The 23,434-nt window shown below is 39.7% G+C and overlaps 1 protein-coding gene across 3 annotated transcripts in view; it reads right to left on the minus strand.

Moving 5' to 3' along the window:
• Positions 1-5,470: 5,470 nt before the first annotated feature.
• The window catches only part of UBE2V2 (ubiquitin conjugating enzyme E2 V2), a 60,457-nt gene continuing 42,493 nt past the window's right edge, over positions 5,471-23,434 (minus strand). For 2 of the 3 annotated variants that reach the window (XM_079796149.1, XM_079796150.1), the window contains exon 4: positions 5,471-14,223. In XM_079796149.1, coding sequence (XP_079652275.1) covers positions 14,077-14,223 — 147 coding nt within the window. In that variant the 3' untranslated portion in view covers positions 5,471-14,076. The remainder of the gene's footprint in view (positions 14,224-23,434) is intronic. The other variant, XM_079796148.1, reaches the window with a different exon arrangement.

Consider the following 23,434-nt stretch of genomic DNA (forward strand, 5'->3'; position numbering starts at 1 on the left):
AAAGTTTGAGGACCCCTGGATCAGACCGTCAAACCTCAGATGGAAGGTAGGGGAAGGTGGGAGTAAGGTGAAGAGATCAACCAAAGGACTTGTATGCATGCATATCAGCATAACCTATGGACCAGGGGTCCTCAAACTTTTTAAACAGGGGGCCAGTTCACTGTCCCTCAGACCGTTGGAGGGCCGGACTATAGTTTAAAAAAAACTATGAACAAATTCCTATGCACACTGCACATATCTTATTTTGAAGTAAAAAAACAAAACGGCAAAAACACCCGCATGTGGCCCGCGGGCTGTAGTTTGAGGACGCCTGCTATGGACACAGACAACAGGGGGGTGAGGGCCTGAGTGGGGGGGGGGGGGTAGGGAGGCAATGGGGCGATAAGGACACATATGTAATACCTTAATCAATAAAGAAAATAAAGAAAAAAATAATCGACCTAAATGTAAATGGACTGAACTCAGCAATTAAAAGGCACAGGATAGGAGGATGGATTCAAAAATAAGATCCAACTATATGTTACCTTCAGGAGACCCATCTCAGCTCCAAAGACAAATATAGGCTCAAAGTGAAGGAGTGGAAGATGATACTCCAAGCAAACGGCATTGAGAGAAAAGTGAGTGCAGGCCCATACTTTCATCAGACAAAACAGATTTCAAGACAAAAAAGGTACCAAGAGACAAAGATGGACATTTTATAATGACAAAGTGAACAACTCATCAAGAAGACATATTGCTTATTAATATAAATGTACTCAACCTGGTAGCACAAAAATATATAAAACAATTACTAACAGACTTAAAGGGAGAAAAAGACAATTATAGTCAGAGATTTGAGTACTGCTGTTACAATGGACAGATTATCCAGGCAATGTCAATAAGGAAATAGCCTTAATTGACACTTTAGACCAAATGAACTTCGTTGACATTTATAGAACTTTCCATCCAAAACTACAGAATGCACATTTTTCAAAAGTGCACATGAAACATTCACAAAAATAGACCATCTGCTGGGTCACAAAACTACTCTCGATAAATTTAAGAGTGAAATCAAAGCATATTTTTCTTCCTTCCACAATGGCATGAAAGTGGAAACCAACTACAGGAAAGCTGGAAAAACCACAAATATGTGGAGATTAAACAATGTTACTAAAAATATATTACATTAAAGAAAGAATGTAAAGAATTTAAAAGATACACAGAGACAAAAATACAGCATATCAAAATTTGGGGGATACAGTAAAAATAATAAGAGGGAAGTTTATGACATAGGCTTACCTCAAAAAACCATGAAAATGTCGAGGGATTCCAAAATGGTGGCAGAATAGGTAGAAGCTACACTCACCTCCTCCCAGGACCAAACTGGAATTATAACTAAAACATAAAGCAACCAACCTGAATAACCAACTGAAGACTAGCTAAAGAGAAGTTTTCTATATGCAAACGGTTACAGAGCAGCCACACTGAGACAGGTAGGGAGTGTGGACATTCGAAAAGGGCTGGCCCTGCCTTACAGGCCGTTGCTGAGTCCAAAGGGCCATCTCAGCTGTGAGGGACAGCACCTGAGAAGCATGGGCTTTCACCCCCACAGCAGCCTCCCCAGCCCAAAGCACCAGAGCTAAGAAGAAACACCCACATAATTGCTGCTGCGAAAACCAGCGGGATTTTGTTCACCATGGGAGAGACAGAATCTGCTAGGGACACAGGTACCCTATTAAAAGGCCAACAAACAAAATCTTATTCACAGCCACTCAGCTTGGATGCTGGTGGAGAGAGCACAGAGCAGACTAGAATCATGCAAGAGAGTCTGCAGTCTGTTTTGTGGCTCTGGGGAGGGAGCTGAGGGGACAGCCGCTGGGACCCCCTATGTTGAGTCACTCTCCTGTACCACAAATGTCGTCTTTCTTGGGTGGGGCTCACACCGTCCTATGACATCAGCCTGGGGGAAAGCAATAGCGCCACCCTCTGGACTCCCTGTCACCCTACCTTACAGAGCTCATGAACTGCAGAAGAGTCCAGCGGCTAGACCAATGCAGAGGTCTGGGCAGACACAGGAGCGTCAGTACTTTGGAGGTGGAGCCATCCCTCCACTTTCCTATTAACCTGACTGGTGCCTCCATCTGAGAGATCCATTAGCCCCACCCTGGGGGCTCCATGGCCCCACCCGCCCTACGCTTGGTGACTCCACCCTGTCGAGGACTGGGCATAATCTGGGGCAGACTGGGTTGTATGGCTACAGAGAGAGGGACACACACCCCACCTTCCTGCAAACCTTGACCTCCTGAGCTCTGACTCCTGGAAGACTTTGGGACAGACTTGAGTTGTACAGTTCTAGAACGGGAGAAATTTTCCCCTCGCACACCCAACTGGTACAGAGCCTTACCTGCACACAGCCAAATCTCAATCTCTTAGGACCTGATAAACTCTGCTGGCCTTACTCTGAAGACTCCATAAGACCCTGCCCCACAACAAAGGTACCAGTATGTGAGCACCTAGCGGGTAGAAGACAGACCTCGTAAACCCTGGAACATTTGCTGGGTGGTCTTAGGCCCAGCACTGGCACCAACTTTGAACCTGTATCAACCTGGTGACCACCACTTCTCCCTACCTACTGACCCGCTGAGAACCCATCTCATGCAGCTCAAGTACTACCAGAGGCTGCTTCAGTGATTGAGCCTATCAGGCAGTCAGAAGGCGGAGGCAGGCAGAGGTAGAGCTCAGAGTTCCTTGGGACTTTTGCTGACCTGCCCCAGGGCCTGGTGTTGGTAAAAGCCAGCCTTGATGTGCAGTTGGATCCTTGCCAAACACACCCAGCTACAGCAGAGGCTGCCACACAAAAAAGCATGAAATGAATATAGGAAATCCTCATACATCAATAATTACCCTCAATATAAAAGGACTGAATTCAGCAATAAAGAGCCACAGATTAGCACATTGGATCAAAAAACAAAACCGAACCATATGCTGCCTTCAAGAGACACATCTTAGGTCCAAAGACAAAGGTAGATTCAAAGTAAAAGGGTGAGCCCAGGCAGGTGTGGCTCAGTGATTAGAGCTTCAGCCGGCCCAATGAAGGGTCACAGGATCAAATCCTGGTCAAGGACACATACCTCGGTTGCAGGTTCACTCCTGCACCGAGTCAGAGCATGTGATCTCTATCTCTATCTCTCTATCTCCCACCCTTCCACTCTCTCTGAAAAGCAATGGAAAAAAATCCTCAGGTGATTAAAATATATATACATTAAAAAAAGGGAAAGGGTAAAAAATGAAAATGACTCTCCAAGCAAATAACATCCACATAAAAGCAGGTGAAGTCATACATGTATCTGACAAAATAAATTTCAAGATAACAAAGGTAACAAGAGACAAAGATGGACATTTTATAATGATAAAGGGGACACTATATCAAGAAGACATAACATTTCTTAATATATATGCACCCAATCAGGGAGTACTGAAATGTATAAAGCAACTAGTCACAAAACTAAAGGGAGAAACAGATCAAAACACAATCACAGTTGGGGACCTTAATACTCCACTGGCAGCTCTAGCTAGATCATCCAAACAGAAAAATCAACAAAGAAATTTCAGCCTTAATGGCACACTAGACAAAACTGACATTTACAGACCCTTTAATCCCAGAACATCAAATTATACATTCTTCTCCAGTGCACATGGAACATTCTCAAAGACTGACCATATGATAGGTCACAAAAGTAACATCAACAATCAAGATTAAAATTGTACCAACCATATTCTCTGATCACAATGCCTTGAAATTAGAAATCAAATGCAAAAAGGGAATAAACCCACAAGTACGTGATTAAACAACATACTACTACAACATGACTGGGTTAAAGGAGAAATAAAAGGTGAGATCAAAAGATATACAGACAAATGAGAATGATAATACGACATTTCAAAACTTCTGGGATGCAGTGAAAGCAGTAATAAGAGGGCACTTTATATCATTACAGGCTTATCTCCGGAAACAAGAGTAATCCCAAATAAACAACCTCACATTACATTTTAAAGCACTAGAAAAAGGAGAACAAAACCAACCCAAAGTCAGCAGAAGAAAGGAAGTAATAGAAGTTAGAGAATTGAATGAAATAGAGAAAAGACTATACAAAAAATTAATACAACCAAAAGTTCTTTGTAAAAAAAAAAATAAAATTTACAAACCCATGGTTAGACTCACTAAGGAAAAAATCCATATAATCAAAAGCCGAAATGAAAGAGAAGTCACCACAGACATCACAGATATACAAAGGGTCATACTATGAAGGACTATATATATGCCACCAAATACAATAACCTGGAAGAAAGGGATAGGTTCCTAGAAATATATAACCTTCCTAGACTAAATTATGAATAACTAGAAAATCTAAATAAACCAATCAGCGGTAAGGAAATTGAAACAAACATCAAAAACCACCCCACCCCACCCCCCAGCCACGCCAACCCAGCCCTACCCAGTTTGGTTCAATGGATAGATTATCCACTTCCATAACAAAGGGTCCCAGGTTCGATTCCAGTAAAGGGCATATACTTTGGTTGCAGGCTCCTCCCCAGCCTGGGCCCCGGTCAGGGCTCCTGCAGGAGGCAACCAGTCGATGTGTTTCTCTCACACTGATGTTTCTCTCTGTCTTTACTTCTCTCTTCCACTCTCCCTAAAAATCAATGGAAAATATCCTCGGGTAAGGATTAACAACAACAAAAATTTTTAAACCACCCCCCAAAAAATGTCCAGAACCAGATGGCTTCACCAGTTAATTCTACCAACCATTCAAAGAATATTTAAAATCTATCCTTCTGAAACTCTTGCAAAAAAATTGAAGAAGAGGCAACACTAATAGAGCATGACCCTGATAACAAAATCTGGCAGGGATAAAACACACACACAGAAAAATTACAGACCAATATCTCTGATGAATATAGATGCAAAAATCCTAGACAAAATATAGGCAAATTGAATACAACAGTACATTAAAAAAATAATACATCATGATAAATGGGATTCATTCCAGGGGCACATGGATGGCTCAACATATACAAATCAATCAATGTAATATGCCATGTTAACAAAACAAAGAATAAAAACCATATAATCTACAATGGGGGGAAGGACATATGTAATACTTTCAACAATATTTTTTTAAATCAAATAATTTTATCAATAGCTGCAGAAAAAAAATTTGCTAAGACACAGTATCCATTTATAATTAAGACGCTCAATAACACAGTAATAGAAGGAATGTACCTAAACATAATAAAGGCCATATATGACAAACCCTCAGTCAATATAATACTCAATGATGAAAAACTGAAAGCTTTTCCTCTAAAATCAGGAACAAGGATGCTCACTTTCATCACTCTTATTCAACACTAGAAGCCCAGCTCGAGAAATCCCACGGCCCCGCCCACCCGCACTGGTCTTTGGTTGTTACCGCATTAGGGCCACTGGGTTTTTATAATATAGATAGTTCTAAAGTGCAAGCCAGAACAATGAGGAGAGAGAAAGAAATAAGACATCCAATCAGGAAGAAGTGTCACTTTTTGCAGAAGACATGATTCTGTACCTACATAGAAAACCTAAAAACTCCATAAAAAAACTTATTAGAAACAAATAAATTTACAACAGAAAATCAATAAATAAAAATCCACTGCCTTCCTGTATAACAAAACTTCAGAGAAAGAAATGAAAAAAAAACTAGATTACAGTATGTCCCAATATACAAAAATTCATTCAAGATTTTTTTGGATTCAACATGGCAGCCGGCAGGATGGGAGGGAGGGAGAGTGTGAGTGAGGGAGTGAGAGGGGTGTATGTGGACGTGTGTGATGTGTGTGGGGGAGGTAGGAACAGTTAGATCTTGCAGAGTCTTGGGGATCAGGCTCCCCTGGACAAAGAGCCCCTGCTACCTCTCTGGCACGGAAACCACACCATCTTGAAGCAGGGAGCAACAGCGCCTAGAAGCACAGCCATTCCGCCATCCAACTAGCCTTGGATACCGCCCCATACAGAACCAGTGAGCCACATGCCAGCGGTACCACACTAGGGACCAATGCAGAAAGCTGCATACAACCCCCCACCATGGGCTCAGGGACCACACGGTGAGTCGCACACTAGAGGGACCTCACAGGTTATCCTCACCACAGGTGCCGGGACCCCACGGTGAGTCACATACTAGCAGAATCCATGACCTCACAGGGAGTTGCACGCCAGAGGGACTCTGCCCAGGCCCCTGCAGACCCTGAGCATCTGCAGCTGAAACCTGCTGGACCAGATTCATGGGGGAAGGTACTACAACTCAGAACAGAGACAATCAAGGCGTGAGGCCCAAGGCAGACCCAGCCTCTGGGCTGAGGAGTCCCTGACCACTGGACAGCTGGCATGACGACATTGGGGTTGACCTCACTGGCAGCAAGTCAGAGGGGAGATCCCCCCACAAGTGCAATATCAACAATTAAGACCCAATAATAACAGGAGAGCCCAAACCACATACACAAGGGGCATTTCTAGAGCATCCAGCTCAGGTGAACAAAAAGACTACACCAATGGACCCCTCAAGACACTTTCTACATAAGGCCATCCCACAAAGACTGGGAGGCATAGCAGTTCTATCTAATACATGGAAGCAAATCCAGAGACAGCTAAAATGGGGAGACAAAGAAACAACTCCCAAATGAGAGAAAAGAAGAAAACTCCAGAAAAATAACTAAATGAGATGAAGTCAAGCAATCTATCAGACAGTTCAAAGCAATGGTTATAAAAATGCTTAAAGAACTTAGTGCAAATTACAACAGCATGAAAAGGAAAATAGAGGACATTAACAAAAATCAAGACAGAAATGAAGAATGATATATCTGACATGAAGTACACACTGGAAGGGAATGAAAGTAGACTGGATGAAGCAGAGGACGGAATCAGCGATTTGGAAGACAAGGTAGAAATAAATACCCAATTAGAGCAGACAATAGAAAAAAGAATTAAAAAGCAGGAAGATAGCTTAAGGGAGCTCTGGGACAACATGAAACGTTACAACATCTGCATTACAGGAATACCAGATGGGGCAGAGGATGAGCAAGGAACAGAGAACCTATTTTTTTAAATAATGACAGAAAACTTCCCCAAGCTGGTGAAGAAAAATGTCACACAAGTTCAGAAGGCACAGAGAGTCCCAATCAAGATGAACCCAAAGAGACCCACCCACACCTAGACACATCATAATTAACCTTTTGCACTCAGATGTCGAGTGTGACTCGACACGGTTAGCATCGGTAGCAGCTCTTTTTATACTCTTTGAATGTATCAATAATTTGAAATATAAAAAAATCCAAATAAATAAGTTTGTATGAAAAGAAACTCCAGTTTTTTGTTCTACTGCCACGCTTTGTAAAATCTGGGGTATTTAAGAAATTAAATCCCGAGTGGAATAAAGGAATCGAGAAAAAAGCAAGCGAGTGCAAAGGGTTAAAATGGAAAATGTTAAAGATAAAAAAAAGAATCGTAAAGGCTACGAGAGAGAAAATTACATATAAAGGAGTTCCCATTAGAATGTCAACTGACTTGTCAAGAGAAACACTTCAGGCCAAAAGGGAGTGGCATGAAGTACTCAAAGTAATGAAAACAAAGGCGTAAATCCAAGACTCCTGTATCCAGTGAGGCTATCATTTTAAATTGAAGGTGAAATAAAAAGATTTCCAGACAAAAAAAGACTAAAGGAGTACATTATGACCAAACCAGCAATGCAAGAAATGTTAAAGGGATTGCTCTGAGAAGAAGAAAAGGAGAGAAGATCATAGCCATAAATATAAAAATGGCAATAAGTATATACCTATCAGTAACAACCTTAAATGTAAATGGATTAAATGCTCCAGTCAAAAGACATAGGGTAGCTAAATGTATAAGAAAACATGACCCATATATATGCTGTCTACAAGAGACCCACCTCAGAACAAAAGATATACACAGACTGAGAGTGAAGGGATGGAAAAATATATTCCATGCAAATGGAAAGGGGAGAAAAAAAAACTGAAGTAGCAATACTCAAATTGGACAAAATAGACTTCAAAACAAAGGCCATAACAAAAGACAAAGAAGGCCACATCACAATACTAAAGGGAATGCTTCAACAAGGAAATATAACCCTTGTAAACATATATGCATCCAATATAGGAGCACCCAAATATATTTAAAAATTCTTGATGGACTTTAAAGGAGAGAACAACAGAAATACAGTTATAGTAGGTATACTACAAAGCCACATACACAAAACAGCCTGGTACTGGCATAAGAATAGGCATATAGATCAATGGAACAGAACATAGAACACAGAAATCAACCCAAGTAATTATGATAAATTAATATTTAACAAAGGAGGCAAGAGCATACAATGGAATCAAGACAGTCTCTTCAATAAATGATGTTGGGAAAATTGGACAGATACATGCAAAAAAATGAAACTGGACCACCAACTTACACCATACACAAGAATAAACTCAAAATGGATGAAAACCTTAAACGTAAGTTGTAAAACCATAAAAATCCTAGTAGAAACCATAGGCAGCAAAATCTCAGACATCTCTCATAGCAATATGTTTACAGATACATCTCCTAGGCAAAGGAAACAAAGGAAAAAATAAACAAATGGGACTACATCAAAATAAAAAGCTTCTGCACTGCAAAAGAAACCATCAACAAAAGAGAACCCATTGTGTGGGAGAACATATCTGGCAATGATACATCTGATAAAGGGTTAATCTCCAAAATATATAAGGAACTCATACAACTTAACAGAAGTAAGACAAACCATCCAATTAAAAAGTGGGCAAAGGACCTAAATAGATACTTCTCCAAAGTGGACATACAGATGGCCAAGAGATATGAAAAAATGCTCAAAGTCACTGATCATCAGAGATACAAATTAAGACAACAATGAGGTATCACCTCACACCTGTCAGAATGGCTACCATCAGCAAATGAACAAATGACAAGTGCTGGCAAGGATGAGGAGAAAAGAGAACCTTAGTACACTGCTGGTGAGAATGCAGACTGGTGCAGTCATTATGGAAAACAGTACGGAGTTTCCTCAAAAAATTAAAAATGAAACTCCCATTTGACCCAGTGAACCCACTTCTAGGAATGTATCATGAGAAATCAGAAACACCAATCAGAAAGAATATATACACCCCTATGTTCATAGCAGCACAATTTACAATAGCTAAGATCTGGAAACATCCCAAATGCCCAACAGTAGATGAGTAGATAAAAAAGCTGTGGTACATTTATACCATGAAATACTATGAAACAGGGATGGAAAAATATATTCCATGCAAATGGAAAGAGCAAAAAAAGCTTAAGTAGCAATACTCAAATCAGACAAAATAGACTTCAAAACAAAGGCCATAACAAAAGACAAAGAAGGCCACATCACAATATTAAAGGGAATGATTCAACAAGAAAATATAACCCTTGTAAACATCTAAGAAGAATCTCTTACTCTTTGAGACAGCATGGAGGGACCTGGAGAGTATCATGCTAAGTGAAATAAGTCAGTCAGAGAAAGACAAGTATCACATGATCTCACTCATATGTAGAATCTAAGTTAACCCAATAAACTGATGAACAGAGTGAATCCAGAGACTTGGAAGCATGGAATAGAGTGCGGAATCTCAGAGGGAAGGCAGGGGAGGGTGGGTGGGTGAGAGGTAATCAACCAAAGACCTTGTATGCATATATGCATAACCCATGGACAAAGACAATAGGGTGGCAAAGGCCTGGGGCAGGGGGCTGGAGGGGGTCAATGCAGGAGATAAAGGAGGACATAGATAATACTTTCAACAATAAAGAATTATTTTTAAAATAAACAGTGCTTCCTTATACTTTGTTTTGTAATATATTTTTATTGATTTCAGAGACGAAGGGAGAAATAGAAACATCGATGAGAGAGAATCATTGATTGGCTGCCTCCTGCACACCCCACACTGGGGATCCAGCCACACGTGCCCCGGCCAGAAATTGAACTGTGACCTCCTGGTTCACAGGTCAACACTCAACCACTGAGCGCCATGCCAGCTAGGCCCTTATTGTCTTTGAGTAATATAATTTTTAGTCAACTACTGCACTGAACAAGTAACTAAAAGTTCTCCCTCTCAATCAGTTCTATGATTTGCTGTTTTACTAACCACAGGTTTCTCATTACTGTTGGTTTCTTAGTGCCAACTATTAGTCCTCCTTTTGAGATAGACTATTTACTTTCATATAATCTTTCGACAGCCAAAATTTCTAGATAAATTTAAAGTAGCTGCTCATTGAACACGAACAACATACAAGAACTCACACAGGTCTACACTTGGCAGCAAAAGGACCACTGCACAATCCTTACAAAGTATTTGGTCAGTTATTCATTTGAGAAAGGATAATTCCTGGAACCTTTCTAACTTAAGAAAGTGAAATCTATCTGGCTTTTATCATTAATTTCATAAATGAAGTTGCCAAAAAAATTTTTGATCTTATGGACTACATCTAAAAATGAAATGGAGCCAACACTTAGGAATTTTTCTGAGTGAGAATATCTTACTACAAATTTAAATAACATGGCAATCTTTTCATATCCAATTGTTGTTGTTTTTTATCATGAATTCACTTCACTCCTTGAGTTCCCCAACTCCTTTACTGACAAAATGATGGTTTTGACTTGTCATTTATTTTCAGTATCAAATGCCTTCATTAATTTTCTCTTCAGAAAATGCTGTTTTACTTTCAATGCTCCACAATACTTTTTAAATAGCCAACATTTTCAGTATGAACCATAAGATTTCCATCTATTCTTTGTAACTTCTGTAAGGCATATTAATTTTAGCATAAAAGATATTCTATTCCCCTGCATGTCCTGCTTTTTAATAAACACAATACTGGATGGGAATTTAATGCTAATGCTCTAATCCATTCTGTTGCTCAGTACAGCCATTCCCTTTTTTAATGTTTCCATTACATAAACAAAATATATATACTTACCAAAATATTGGAATCTTTTTGTGAAAATAACCAAAAATCAATCAAATTGGCACTGGAAAATTATATTGGCATTTATCAAAAAAGTAAAACCAGTGCCTAATGATACAATGATTCTACACATATATGTCAAAAAATACACTTAAAAGGAAATCTGGGGGAAAAATTCCTTAAATACCTCTGAAAATCCAATTATTCGTGATACAATTTCTCATTAGTACTTATACTCTTTAAAATGTATGTAAGAACACAGTTATGTGCTTATTAAGAACCAACATAGTTTTGCCCAGGCTGGGTAGCTCAGCTGGTTAGAGCATTGTCCAGATATGCCAGATAAGGTTGCGAGTTCAATCCCTGGTCAGGGCACATACCAGAGTCAACCAGTGAATGCATAAATAAGTGGAACAACAAATAGATGTCTCTCTCTCAAGTCAATAATTTAATTTCATATGTCTACCAGTACCACCCAAAGCCATGCACACCAAATCTATTAAAGAAAATGCATTATTTTCCAGCTGTGTCCTCTAAATTTTCAAAAAAATATATGAATTTTGTACATATATATCAATAGCAATATATATTTAGTGGGAAATACTTAAATCAATAAATTTTTACTAAGCAATCTAGACTAATAATATTAAATGATATTCAAACTAAGTCACTCTACATTTATTTACCCAAATCTGAAGTATGAAAAATTCTTTTAAAAGGATAATTTAAAATTATAAATTTGGGCATTTTACACATAAAAGACTTAAATACCATTGACTATCCTTATAAATGTTTGTTTCAAAATTCTAAAAACTCCTCTTAACAACAACTGCCATTACTTTAAAATACTAAAAAAATTCTGAAAATTAGAAAGTAATTAAAGCATAACACTGACCTAACAGGACAAGAATTTTATTTTTGTAATCTTTATTAATATAAGATCATCCCCTAGGGCTCATCTGCTAGTTTTTTAAACAAATTTCAAAGGCAATTTTACAGTTCATTTAATACCACACACTCCTATAACCTTATCCCCTTTACAAAACAGACAAAGGAAGAATAGCTTCAAAACTGTTGTCTTAGAAATGTTACTACAATTAAGAGTGGTTCAGTATTAACTTCTATAATCAACTCGTGTGTCTTAGATTGCCACGTACATCTTGATTGTGACATGCAAAATGGATCTTGCTTTTGCATGCAGATTTCAGCAGAGATCCACAGTCCCAAAACAAAAAGGGGAAATAAACATTACAGGGCCAACTCAAACATATAGTGGAGAGGAGAAAATCAACAAAAAAACCTTCACAATTAGTGGATATGGGGAAAGAAAAGAGGACAAAAGATCAAGGTACCCAGAGTCTCAGCCCACCAATATATGAATAATTTAACAGCATTCAGCACCCATGTATGATAAGACACATTTTCGAAGTGGAAAAGAAGTTCTTAAAGGGACTGACTTAGACCATCAGACTCCTGTGTATGACATCAGTGTAATTCAACTTAATCTCTCTTACCAATTTAAAAGTTTTCAGAATGTATTCCAAGGTAATAGTTCATTTCAAACCTATTTTAATAAATTACACATGCACTAATTTGTATCTATATATTCTCTATGTATATGTCATTTTAAACATCTTTGATGATTAAAATAGAATAGCCATGTTGAAATTATAAGTTCAGACAAACTATTATTAATGACTAAGAAAAGTAGCTCAAAGCTTTAGATATGAATGAACCTGACAAAAACATGTCAGGGCCTGTTTAAGAAATCTGTCCTTGTTACCAGACCACCTTTCTATTTTGTGCCATGAACCCATAAGAAAAAAGAGTATTTTCAACAAAGTACTATACCTACTGCTTTGAAATGAAAAACAATTACTTAAAATTTCTCACTTTGGTAAAAGCAGAACATCAGTTCAGAATTACATAGATCCCAAAGTGAAAGACAAGTGGAATGGATAAATTAATCCCAGTCAATAATAAAAGCATTGGGAGAAAAAAATGTCATCCAAAAAAAAATTTTATGAATCAAAAATAGAATGTATATTTGGATAATTACAATCTATAATTCTATAAAACTTGCTAAAATTCAAACATCTTTTTAATATATTTCTGGTGAAATCAAAGTCAAAATATAATACTTGGCATTCCTCCTTCTGCAAAGAAGAAATTAAATTAATCGAGTAATTTGTTCTCTAAAATACTCTGCAAATTCCAATTTACAAGAAGCATACAAAACATGATAAAACAATAAAAAAATTTTATATGGATGAAAACCTACAATTTCAATCTTTGCTACCTCAGCAAGGTACTTTCCATATACCACATCAATATAATAGAAATGGCACAGTTTCTGAGAACACGATCCACATTTTATTTACATTTTAAGACTAACTTTAATCTCAAAAATCACATATCCATTCACCTATTTCCTTTTCGCTGATTTCACTTCAACTTAAATGCATGGTTTGTCAAACAAAGACTGTAAACAAATATTTACCATGTCTTTTACATGTAACACACAGAAAAGCTTTTAACAGAAATTCATTGACCTTCCCCGTGACTTTTTTTATTATAAATACAGATATGAAAACAATCCTGAACATATTTTTTATACTACTGGTAGTCAGCACCCACACCACTTCAAAAATTAAAACAATTTGAGACAATATGCATTGTACCTGCTACTTTAGACAATTTAAATTGAAGCTCTTTCACTAAGCAAGATGATAAAGCATGCCATTTCTCTTTCCTTCTTGGGATTTTTTACTTTTTAGTAAAAATCACCATACTTTCATCTTGTAAACCTGAATTCTGTTTTGAATACTCCAGGTTTATGTTTAAATGACAGTGCCTTAAAAAAATTGTGCTGCATTTTTTCTCCTGTTACCTGAAAACATAATGTGTATACATATATTAAATATATTCTTACAAATGTCCAGGTTATATTTACCAGCTGGCATTCTTTTACTTAATGTGTGGGTATTCTGCATTGTGATATTTAATCAAGACATTAACATGAGTAGAAGATTGTTGATTTAAGACAAGTTTGATATCCACTAAAATTAATTGTTGTATGTTTGTCCTTCTGGTGGCTGTGGAAGCTTCATATTTTCTTTGGACATCATTAGACGTCTTAGTTCTTGAAGTACAACTTTAATGCTATATGAATTTTGCCATTTTGCTAATACTGGTATGCTCCGTGCATCTACCTGGAAAGAAGGAAAAAGAATAAAATTTATTACCAGTTTATAGTATGGCATCAATTTATTAAACTATTTAAATAAGTCCTTTTAAAAATTCATAGCCTGGCTCTATTTTCAAAAAAGTTAATATTATTTTAATGTAATATTTAGGGGAAAATATTCCTTCTTTAACACGTGTTTCCAAATAATTTATGTCTTTTATGTGTGTGAATTTGTGCTTTTCTATATTTTACAAATAAACATGTAATGAACTTTAGTCATCAGAAATTTTAAAAATGTTGTATTAAATAACTACACTGTAAATATATTTGGCAATTCCTTTTTGATGAAATAAGGTTAGAAGGTTCCTCTCCATTTCCAACACCGCTACCTGGAATCTGGGCAATTATCTCCATTGGGATTTAGGAAAGAACTGTGAACCTAATTAATCTTCCACTATGAAAGACTGACAGAATGGGGTTGGAGCTCCTTCAAAGTCTCATTCCCAAGTAACTGCCATCACTTGACAGTTCCCCTGGAAAATGCCAATCACAGACTTCTCTCTATCTGACCTCAGAACTCACCCACTGGGTACTGCCTATTCTGCCACCAACCCACTGCCACCCTTATGCCTGGCACTGAAAGCAGTGCCAATTGTTTAACATCTCTACTGCCTGGAGAGGCAGTAACAAGGCAAATAGGAAGGTGACTAAAGTGCTTCAGAGGATATCTATTGATATCCACAGGGACTTGGAAAAGTTCTAACATGCCTGTAAATCTAGAAGACCACACACGTATAAGGCTGTGCACAGGCTCATGAAAGATCTGACCTTGAGCAACATACAAAAAAAGATTATGTACCATAACCAAGTGGGATTCACCCCAGAAATGCAAGATTGGTTCAATATTTTAAAAGTCAATCAATGTAATATGCCATAATAAAATAGAAAAAAAAAAACATTATTATCTCGGTAGATACAAAAAAAGCATTTGACAAGAGTCCAATAATCTTTCATGATAAAAACACTCAAACTAAGAACAGAAGGGAACTGCCTCAACCTAATGAAGGGAATCTATAAAAATATACAGCTTGCATCATAATTTCATAATTTATGAAAGACTGAGTATTTTCCTTCTGATATCAGGAAGAAGACAAGGATTTCCAGTCTCATCACTGCTACTCAAGACTGTAAAGGAAGTTCAAAATAAGCAATCAGGCAAGAAAATTAAATAAAAGGCATCCAGATAAAAACGAAAGAAGTAAAACTATTTCTATTTGCAGCTGACATGATCTTCTATACAGAAAACACTAAGGTATACATTAAAAACACTACTAGAGCTAATAAACAAGTGCGAGGCTTTGGGATACAGGATTAGCATACAAAACCAGTTGTATGTCTGTATACCTGCAAAGAACAATCTGAAATTCAAAGAAAGAAACTAATGCCAATTACAGCAGGGATAAGAGAATAAAGTACACAAGTATAAATTAACAAAAGTGTAACATGATACAACGAAAACTATAAAACATTGTTGACAGAAAGACAAACACCATAAGATATCACTTATATGTGGAATCTAATGAACAAAATAAACTGACAAGCAAAATAGAATCAAAAGCATGGCTACATGGAACAGACTGACAGCTTGTGAGAAAGGAGAGTGGTTGGGGAACTAGATGAAAAAAGGTGCAGGGATTAGCCCCCAAAAACATATATACCTAACACACAGACAATAGTGTGGTGATAGCCAGAGGGAAAGAAGGGAGGGAGAATGGCAACAGAAAGAGACTTTGCATGGGGCAATGAACGCATGGTGCAGTGTGCAAATGATATTTAATTGAGTTGTACACATGAAACCTGTATGGTTTTGTGAACCAATATCACCCCAATAAATTCAAGTAAAAAAACTGTTGACAGAAATTTAAGACCCAAATATACGTAAAGTTCCTATACACATGCATCAGAAGACTCAATATTGATTAAGATAACAATATTCCTCAAATTGATCTACAGATTCAATACAATCCCTATCAAAATTTCAAGTGCTTTTTTTTTTTAAAGAAATGGACAAGCTTATCTTTAAATTCATATAAAAATGCAAGGAAACCAGAATAGCCAAAGGAATATGAAAAAGAACCAAGTTCTCCCAATTTCAAAAGTTAATACAAAGCTTCAGTAATCAAGAAGATAGTACTTTCATAAGGATGGACATACCTATCAACGGAATATAACTGAGAGCCCCCAAATAAACCCATGCTTTATAATTACAAACTGAACTGATTTTTGACAAGAATACACAATAAGGAAAGACTAGACTCCTCAATAGTGTTGCTGGGACATCTGGATATCCACATGCAAAGGAATGAAGTTGCACCCTTAACAAGAGACAAAGAAGGCCACATCATAATGAGACAAAGGCCACTTCTTTGTCTCTTGTTATGGCCTCTATTTTGTCTGATATAAGTATTGCTACTTCAGCTTTTTTTTTTTTTTCCTTTCCTTTTGCATGGAATATTTAAAAACTCTTGATGGACTTTTAGGAAGAGATTGACAGCAATAGAGTCATAGCGGGGGATTTAAACACCCCACTGACATCACTGAACAGATCTTCCAGACAAAAAATTAACAAGGAAACAGAGGCCTTAAAATACACACTAGATCAGATGAATCTAACTGATATTTACAGAACATTTCACCCCAAAGCAACAGAATATGCATTTTTCTCAAATGCACATGGAACATTCTCAAAGATAGAAGACATGTTAGAGCACAAAACAAGTCCATACAAGTTCAAAAAGATTGATATAACATGCTAAACATCTTCTCAGATCATAATGGCATGAAGTTAGAAATCAACTACAAAAAAAAAACACCTCAAAAACACTCAAATACATGCAGGCTAAATAGCATGTTATTAAACAATGAATGGGTTACCAATGAGACCAAGCAAGAAATTAAAAACTTCCTGAAACAAAAATGAACACACAACCAACCAAAACCTATGGGATACAGCAAAAGCAGTCCTGAGAGGGAAGTTCATAGCACTACAGTACAGGCCTTCTCAAGAAACAAGAAAAAGGACTAATAAACTATCTAACACTACAACTAAATAAACTAGAAAAACAACAGCAAGAAAAACCCAGATAAAGTAGAAGGAATAAAATAATAAAGAGCAGAAATAAATGATATAGAGAGTAAAAAATACAGTACAAAAGATCAATAAGTCCAAGAGCTGATTCTTTGAAAAGATAAACAAGACTGATGAATCCTTAGCCAGACTCACCAAGAAAAAGAGAGAGCCCTGGCTAATTTGGCTCAGTGGACAGGGCGTCAGCCTCCAGACTGACGATTCTGGTCAAGGGCACATGCCCAGGTTGCGAGCTCGATCCCCAGTAGGGGCATGCATGCCCATCAGTAAATGAGTGGATTAAAAACCTGTGGTGTATCTACACAATGAAATACTATGCTGCTGTAAAAAAGAAAGATCTCTTACCATTCCCAACAGCACGATGGACCTGGAGAGCACTATGCTAAGTGAAATAAGCCAGTTGGAGAATGATAAATATCACGATCTCACTCATTTGTGGAATATAATGACCAACATAAACTGATGAACAAAAGTAGATCCAGAGACATAAAAGCATCGAACAGACTGTCCAACCTCAGAGGGAAGGCAGGGGAGGGTGAGAGTGGGGGGTAAGTGAGCAACCAAAGCACTTGTATACATGCAGATAAGCATAACCAATGGACACAAACACTAGGGGGGGTGAGGGCATATGCTGGGGAGCAAGAGCTTACAGAGAGAGGTCAATGGGGGAAGAGGAGATATGTAATACTGTAAACAATAAAGAATTTAAATTAAAAAAATTAAAGCACTGATAAATGCTACATCAATGAACCTTGAAAATATTATGTTAAGTGAAAGAAGTTAGTCACAAAAGACAGTGTATTTTATAATTCCATTTATACACAAAGCTCAGAATAGGCAAATCTACAAAGAAAGTAATTTAGTGGTTGTTTAGTGTGGAGGAAGAGAGGTGGAAAGTGACAACTAATGGGAAAAGGATTTGCTTTGAGAACGACACAAATGTTCTAAAATTGGATTTTGGTAATAGGTCCACAACCCTGTGGACACTAAAAAACATTAAATTATACTTTCAATGACTGAATTGTATGGCATGTGAATCATATAACAATAAAACTCTTTAAAAATAGGAAAGAGCCTGGCCCGTGTGGCTCAGCAGTTGAGCGTCAACCCAGGAACCAAGAGGCTTCCGGTTCGATTCCCAGTAAGGGCACATGCCTGGGTTTCAGGCTCAATCCCAGTAGAAGCCATGCAAGAGGAAGCTGACGATGATGTTCCTCTCTCATCGATAATTCTATCTCTCTCTCCTGCCTTCCTCTCTCTTTCTAAAAATCAATAAAAACGTATTTATTAAAAAAAATAGAAAAGAAAAATAATTTTTATAATTTCTGACAAGTAATTGAAAAAATGTTAAGATATATTTAAAATGCTTCCTCTAATGCTTTAAGAGTAGCAACTCCATTAGCCTATATAAATAGACTTCATCAGTGAACTAGTTTATAAAATAAATCGAGAGAATACCAAGTTCTTTCCAAAGCAGAAACAAACACTTCCAGCTGTAAAGTTAAAAGATAGTTAAATAAACATAAGTGATTGCAAATCCTGTAAAATACCAACAGAATGCATAAAAATTTGGGGACAAAAATTAATGAAAAGGGCGGAGGGAGCAAAGGGCATGGGAAAATAAATATCATGTCAGAACAAATCTGCATCTTATCAGTCTGTAATATACAATAGCCTCCAAAATTTGAGACCTCACAGCATAAAGCACTGTAATTGATGCTTTGCAATGCCGACCACCCATAAGAAATAATTCTGACTAGTTGTGTTAAGTAAATTTAAACCCAAATGACTAAAGTAACACCCATAATTCATCTGGTATGTAAATAACCTCAAACTATATAAAATTAGCCTGGCACAATCATTAATGGTCAATGTGAAATTCCCTACTATTTACTAGTTATAAAGTAATTTAAGTTCTTAGATATCAATCAAGAGAAAAATTCATGCCCAATATTTTCACCCTACCTCAACATTCTATACACACACCTACACTCCAATAATTAGAATCAATATTTATTTTACTGTTTTCAAATCCCCATTATGAAGTATTGATGGGAATGTACATTCACAGGGTCGAGTGGGACAGACATGGACATAGCCCTGTGGAAAGCAACTTGGCAATATTCAATCAAGCTGAAGAAAAGCCCCACACCTCAGGAGACATTCTACTTCTAAGTATATGCAATGGAAAAGTGCTTCTCAAAGTATGTTCCATGGAACAGTGCCAGGCCTTGAACTGATTTTTACTAGTCCATGACAAGATAAACATAGGGATTGAGAGTAGGTGTTTAGAGAGTTCTACAGCGATATGACAGAGAATTTTTTTTTTAAATCAGAGCTTGTATTTTGTCTTTTTTATTTCACTTTTCTAGTAATTCAATTTTATTATATTTTACAAAAGTTTTTCTCTACATTAGAACCAATAAATAAATACTAGTTCCAAAGAAGTACTATACTGCCTTAAAGTACTAAAACATTTGTGCAATTTTTTCAAAGCAAACTGAAAAAAAAAACCTAAATGCCCAGCAAGTAAAAAATGGAATATTAAACAATAAAAAGAAACAATCTAATATGCATGACCCACCATGGATGAACCTAAAAAAATCATTGACATGATTCCACACAAAATCACACAATATAGAGGAACACATACACACAGGCATAGTAAAAGTACAACAATCATGTGCAGAAATTATAACAGCAAATTCAAAACAGGACTACCTCTAAGAAATGATGGAAAGGGGAAATCAGGGAGTTAACTATTTATAATGCAGTCTTTAAAAAAGATGTTACAAATAAGACAAAAATGTTAAAATCTGACAAAGATAGGTGGAGGATGTTGGTCATATCATTCTCTAAAACTGGTCTGTATGTTAGAAACAGTTATTTTAAAAACATCAAAAATTAAAATAAAAGTGACAAAAAATTTACAGTAACTGCTACAAAGGAAAATAACAACATTGTGACCATAACAGAGTAACAAGATATCTGATTAAGATTGGGAAATCAGAGGAAGCCAAGATGGCGGCGGAGGTGAACGGCTGATCTGCTGCCTCGCATGGCAGTCTCGGAAAAACAACTAAAAGATGGACTGGTGAGCGCGGCGACTCCTGCTCGCGTCTCCCCAGACCGGGCGGCGGCTCCTCTCAGCCAGCACCGCAGCCGGGGCCATGAGCTCGTGGGCTCCGCGGCAGCTGCTGTGGTGGCGGCCGCGGACTCGGCGCAGCGGCTCTCGGTGAAGGAAGAGACCATCTTTCTGCGAGACGGGCCCACCCGCGTCACCGACCTGGCCCAGCTCCCCACTGAGATCCTCGGGGCCCCGGAGACCGCCAACACCGACTTAGAGGATTCTTAAGACTTCCTGTCTTACATTCAAGTCCTCTAGCCATTTTGAGAGAGGAGGACCAAGAAGGCAGCAAAGTCAAACAAAGGAACTTCGCGCACAGCAATTTCAAAGTTAAACAAAGGAACTTCGCCACGCACAGAGCGTCTGCCACCCAGAACCACAAGAGAGCTGGCTGAATGGTGGATTTACAGCTAAGAGAGAAGAGGAAAGAGCGAACTCTGGAGAAGCTGAGGTGCGGAGGCGCGTGGGTCGGGGGAAGGGACTTGTGGCTTTTGTTCCAACCCTAGGGGAGATTAGCTCCCCAGACGCCTGCGGGAAGAGGCTGGACTCTCGGCCTTCCTGTCGGAGAGTGGGAGTGACTTCCTTGTGGAGGTGCACCCAGCAATCAGTGTTTGCTGCGCTGGAGTGCGGAATGAGGGGGCTTGGAAACGTGGAAAACAGAAAAAGCAGACTTGCAGCCAGTGCGGTTCGCCTCGCCATGGCCTGGTGGCGCCCTGAGGCCCCGCCCCGCCCTGAGACCCGCCCCGCCCTGGAACCCGCCCCTCTCGTTTTGCAGGTCCGCCCCGCACGTCTTGCAGGCACACCTGGGCTCCAAGCAACGGCTTTTGCATGTGGGTGGCCTGCCCTATGGCAGCTTGACCAGATAAACTACGGTTCTAGTCGGACTGCTCTAGGGACGCTCAGACAGGAGGAGGAAACTGCAGTTTTTGCCGTAAGTCCTGCTGAGTGGTCTCAGGTAGTAGTTGACCTACACACCATTGGAGACCCAGAAACGAGGGCATCTAGTGGTCGGTGTGAGATGACACCAGATTTCAACCACTCGCATAAAGGACACATTCCAGAGGCAGAATCAATGAGCGCCAAAGCCTTGCTGCACCAAGACCAGGCCCATAAATCTGTCTCCTACACAGCAACTCTTCCTTTATAGACACAGAGGATCTGCACGGCCAATTGGCCTGGAGGACAATTCCTCCCAGCGACACCAACAACAATCAAGACTTAACTATACAAAGGAAGACCAAGATGGAGGCATAGGGCGGAAGCCTGATTGCTGCCTATCACAACAATTTTGAGTCTACGACGGGAGAGCGGAGCAGACACCATCCAGAACCACCGGAGGGCTGACTGAGCAGATGCTCTACAACTAGAATAAAAGAGAGGGGTACTCGGGATGATGCTGATGCCGGTGACCCAAAGATCACACTTTAAGAACTACGGCTCAGACGACACAGTGGCGGCCTGGAACGTGCTCGGCGCAGTTCCCCCGGCGGTCTCCGGCTGAGGGGAAGGCCCCACTCGCTGCCGAGCACGGACAGACGAGTCCCTGGGAGACATGGGGTGGGAGACTCCGTGCTTGCTGACCTCCGAGTCCTTCAAGAATCTCAACGCCCCGGAAGCGGCCAGGTGCGCACGCTCGGTGACTGGCCACCGCTGCAGACCCAAGGGCCGACGCAGCCACCCCGGACCAGCCCGCTGCCGCGCACCGGGCACACCGGAGCTTCGCCGAGCCTGCCGCCCAACGAGTTCTGCGGCGGCTGCCCTGGATCTCTGAGAAAATGGCCAAAGGAATTACTGAGATGGAATTGACCAACAGGAAATGGGATCAAGAAGACGAAACCCCGCTGGGTCCCGGATCCGGGTGAAGCTGCGCGCCCCTGGGTCCGGGCGAGGCCGCGGGCCCCTGGACCCGGGTGAGCCTGGGCCCCGGGTCCGGGCGAGGCCGCGGGCCCCTGGACCCGGGTGAGCCTGGGCCCCGGGTCCGGGCGAGGCCGCGGGCCCCGGGACCCGGGTGAGCCTGGGCCCCGGGTCCGGGCGAGGCCGCGGGCCCCGGGACCCGGGTGAGCCTGGGCCCCGGGTCCGGGCGAGGCCGCGGGCCCCGGGACCCGGGTGAGCCTGGGTCCCGGGTCCGGGTGAGGCCGTGCCCCCCCTGGGTCCGGCCGAGACCAAACCAGAGGGAGTCGGACCTGCATTATCACCATTTGTCCACCATCCAGAGCTGAGGGGTCAGTGCCGACATGTACTCATAAGGAACTGGTGGACATTGATATTGGGTCTCAAAAGAACTGTTGGTCCAGAAAGAAACTCACTACAGACTGATTTTTTGCCTGTCAGCATAACTATTATTGCCCGTAGCACATTCAATTCTTATAAGTACATCTCTAGTGACACATGATTTCGCTCATCTAGGGGAAATGATGAACAACATGGACTGATGAACAAGAACAGAACCAGAAACAAGGAGGCACCGATCGGACTATCGGGCCTCAGAGGGAGGATAGGGGAGGGTGGGGGGAGAAGGGAGAGATCAACCAAAGGTCTTGTGTGCATGCATAAGAGCCTAACCAATGGTTAAGTTCTCTTTGGTTAAGAGATCAACCAAAGGTCTTGTGTGCATGCATAAGAGCCTAACCAATGGGGCATCCATGGGGAGGGGTGTGGGATGGGAATGGGGGGATGAGGACAAATATGTGACACCTTAATCAATAAAGAAATTAAAAAAAAAAAAAAAGATTGGGAAATCATGAAAGAAGATTTCTCTAGGAAAGTGACATTTACATTTAGAATCTATCAGGATTAGCCAGAGTGAAGGAGATGTCCTGATAGGAAGAACAAAAACTGCCAAGCTCCTAGTGCCAAATGCAAGGTGTGCAGAGCTGTGTGTACTCTGAGCTGATAAGCCAGGACAAGAAGCATGCACATTGTGGCTGAAGCCATTAAAGAATTCCAAGAACAACAGTGATG

Source organism: Cnephaeus nilssonii, assembly GCF_951640355.1.
Source record: "Cnephaeus nilssonii genome assembly, chromosome: 18".
Classification (NCBI taxonomy): domain Eukaryota; kingdom Metazoa; phylum Chordata; class Mammalia; order Chiroptera; family Vespertilionidae; genus Cnephaeus; species Cnephaeus nilssonii.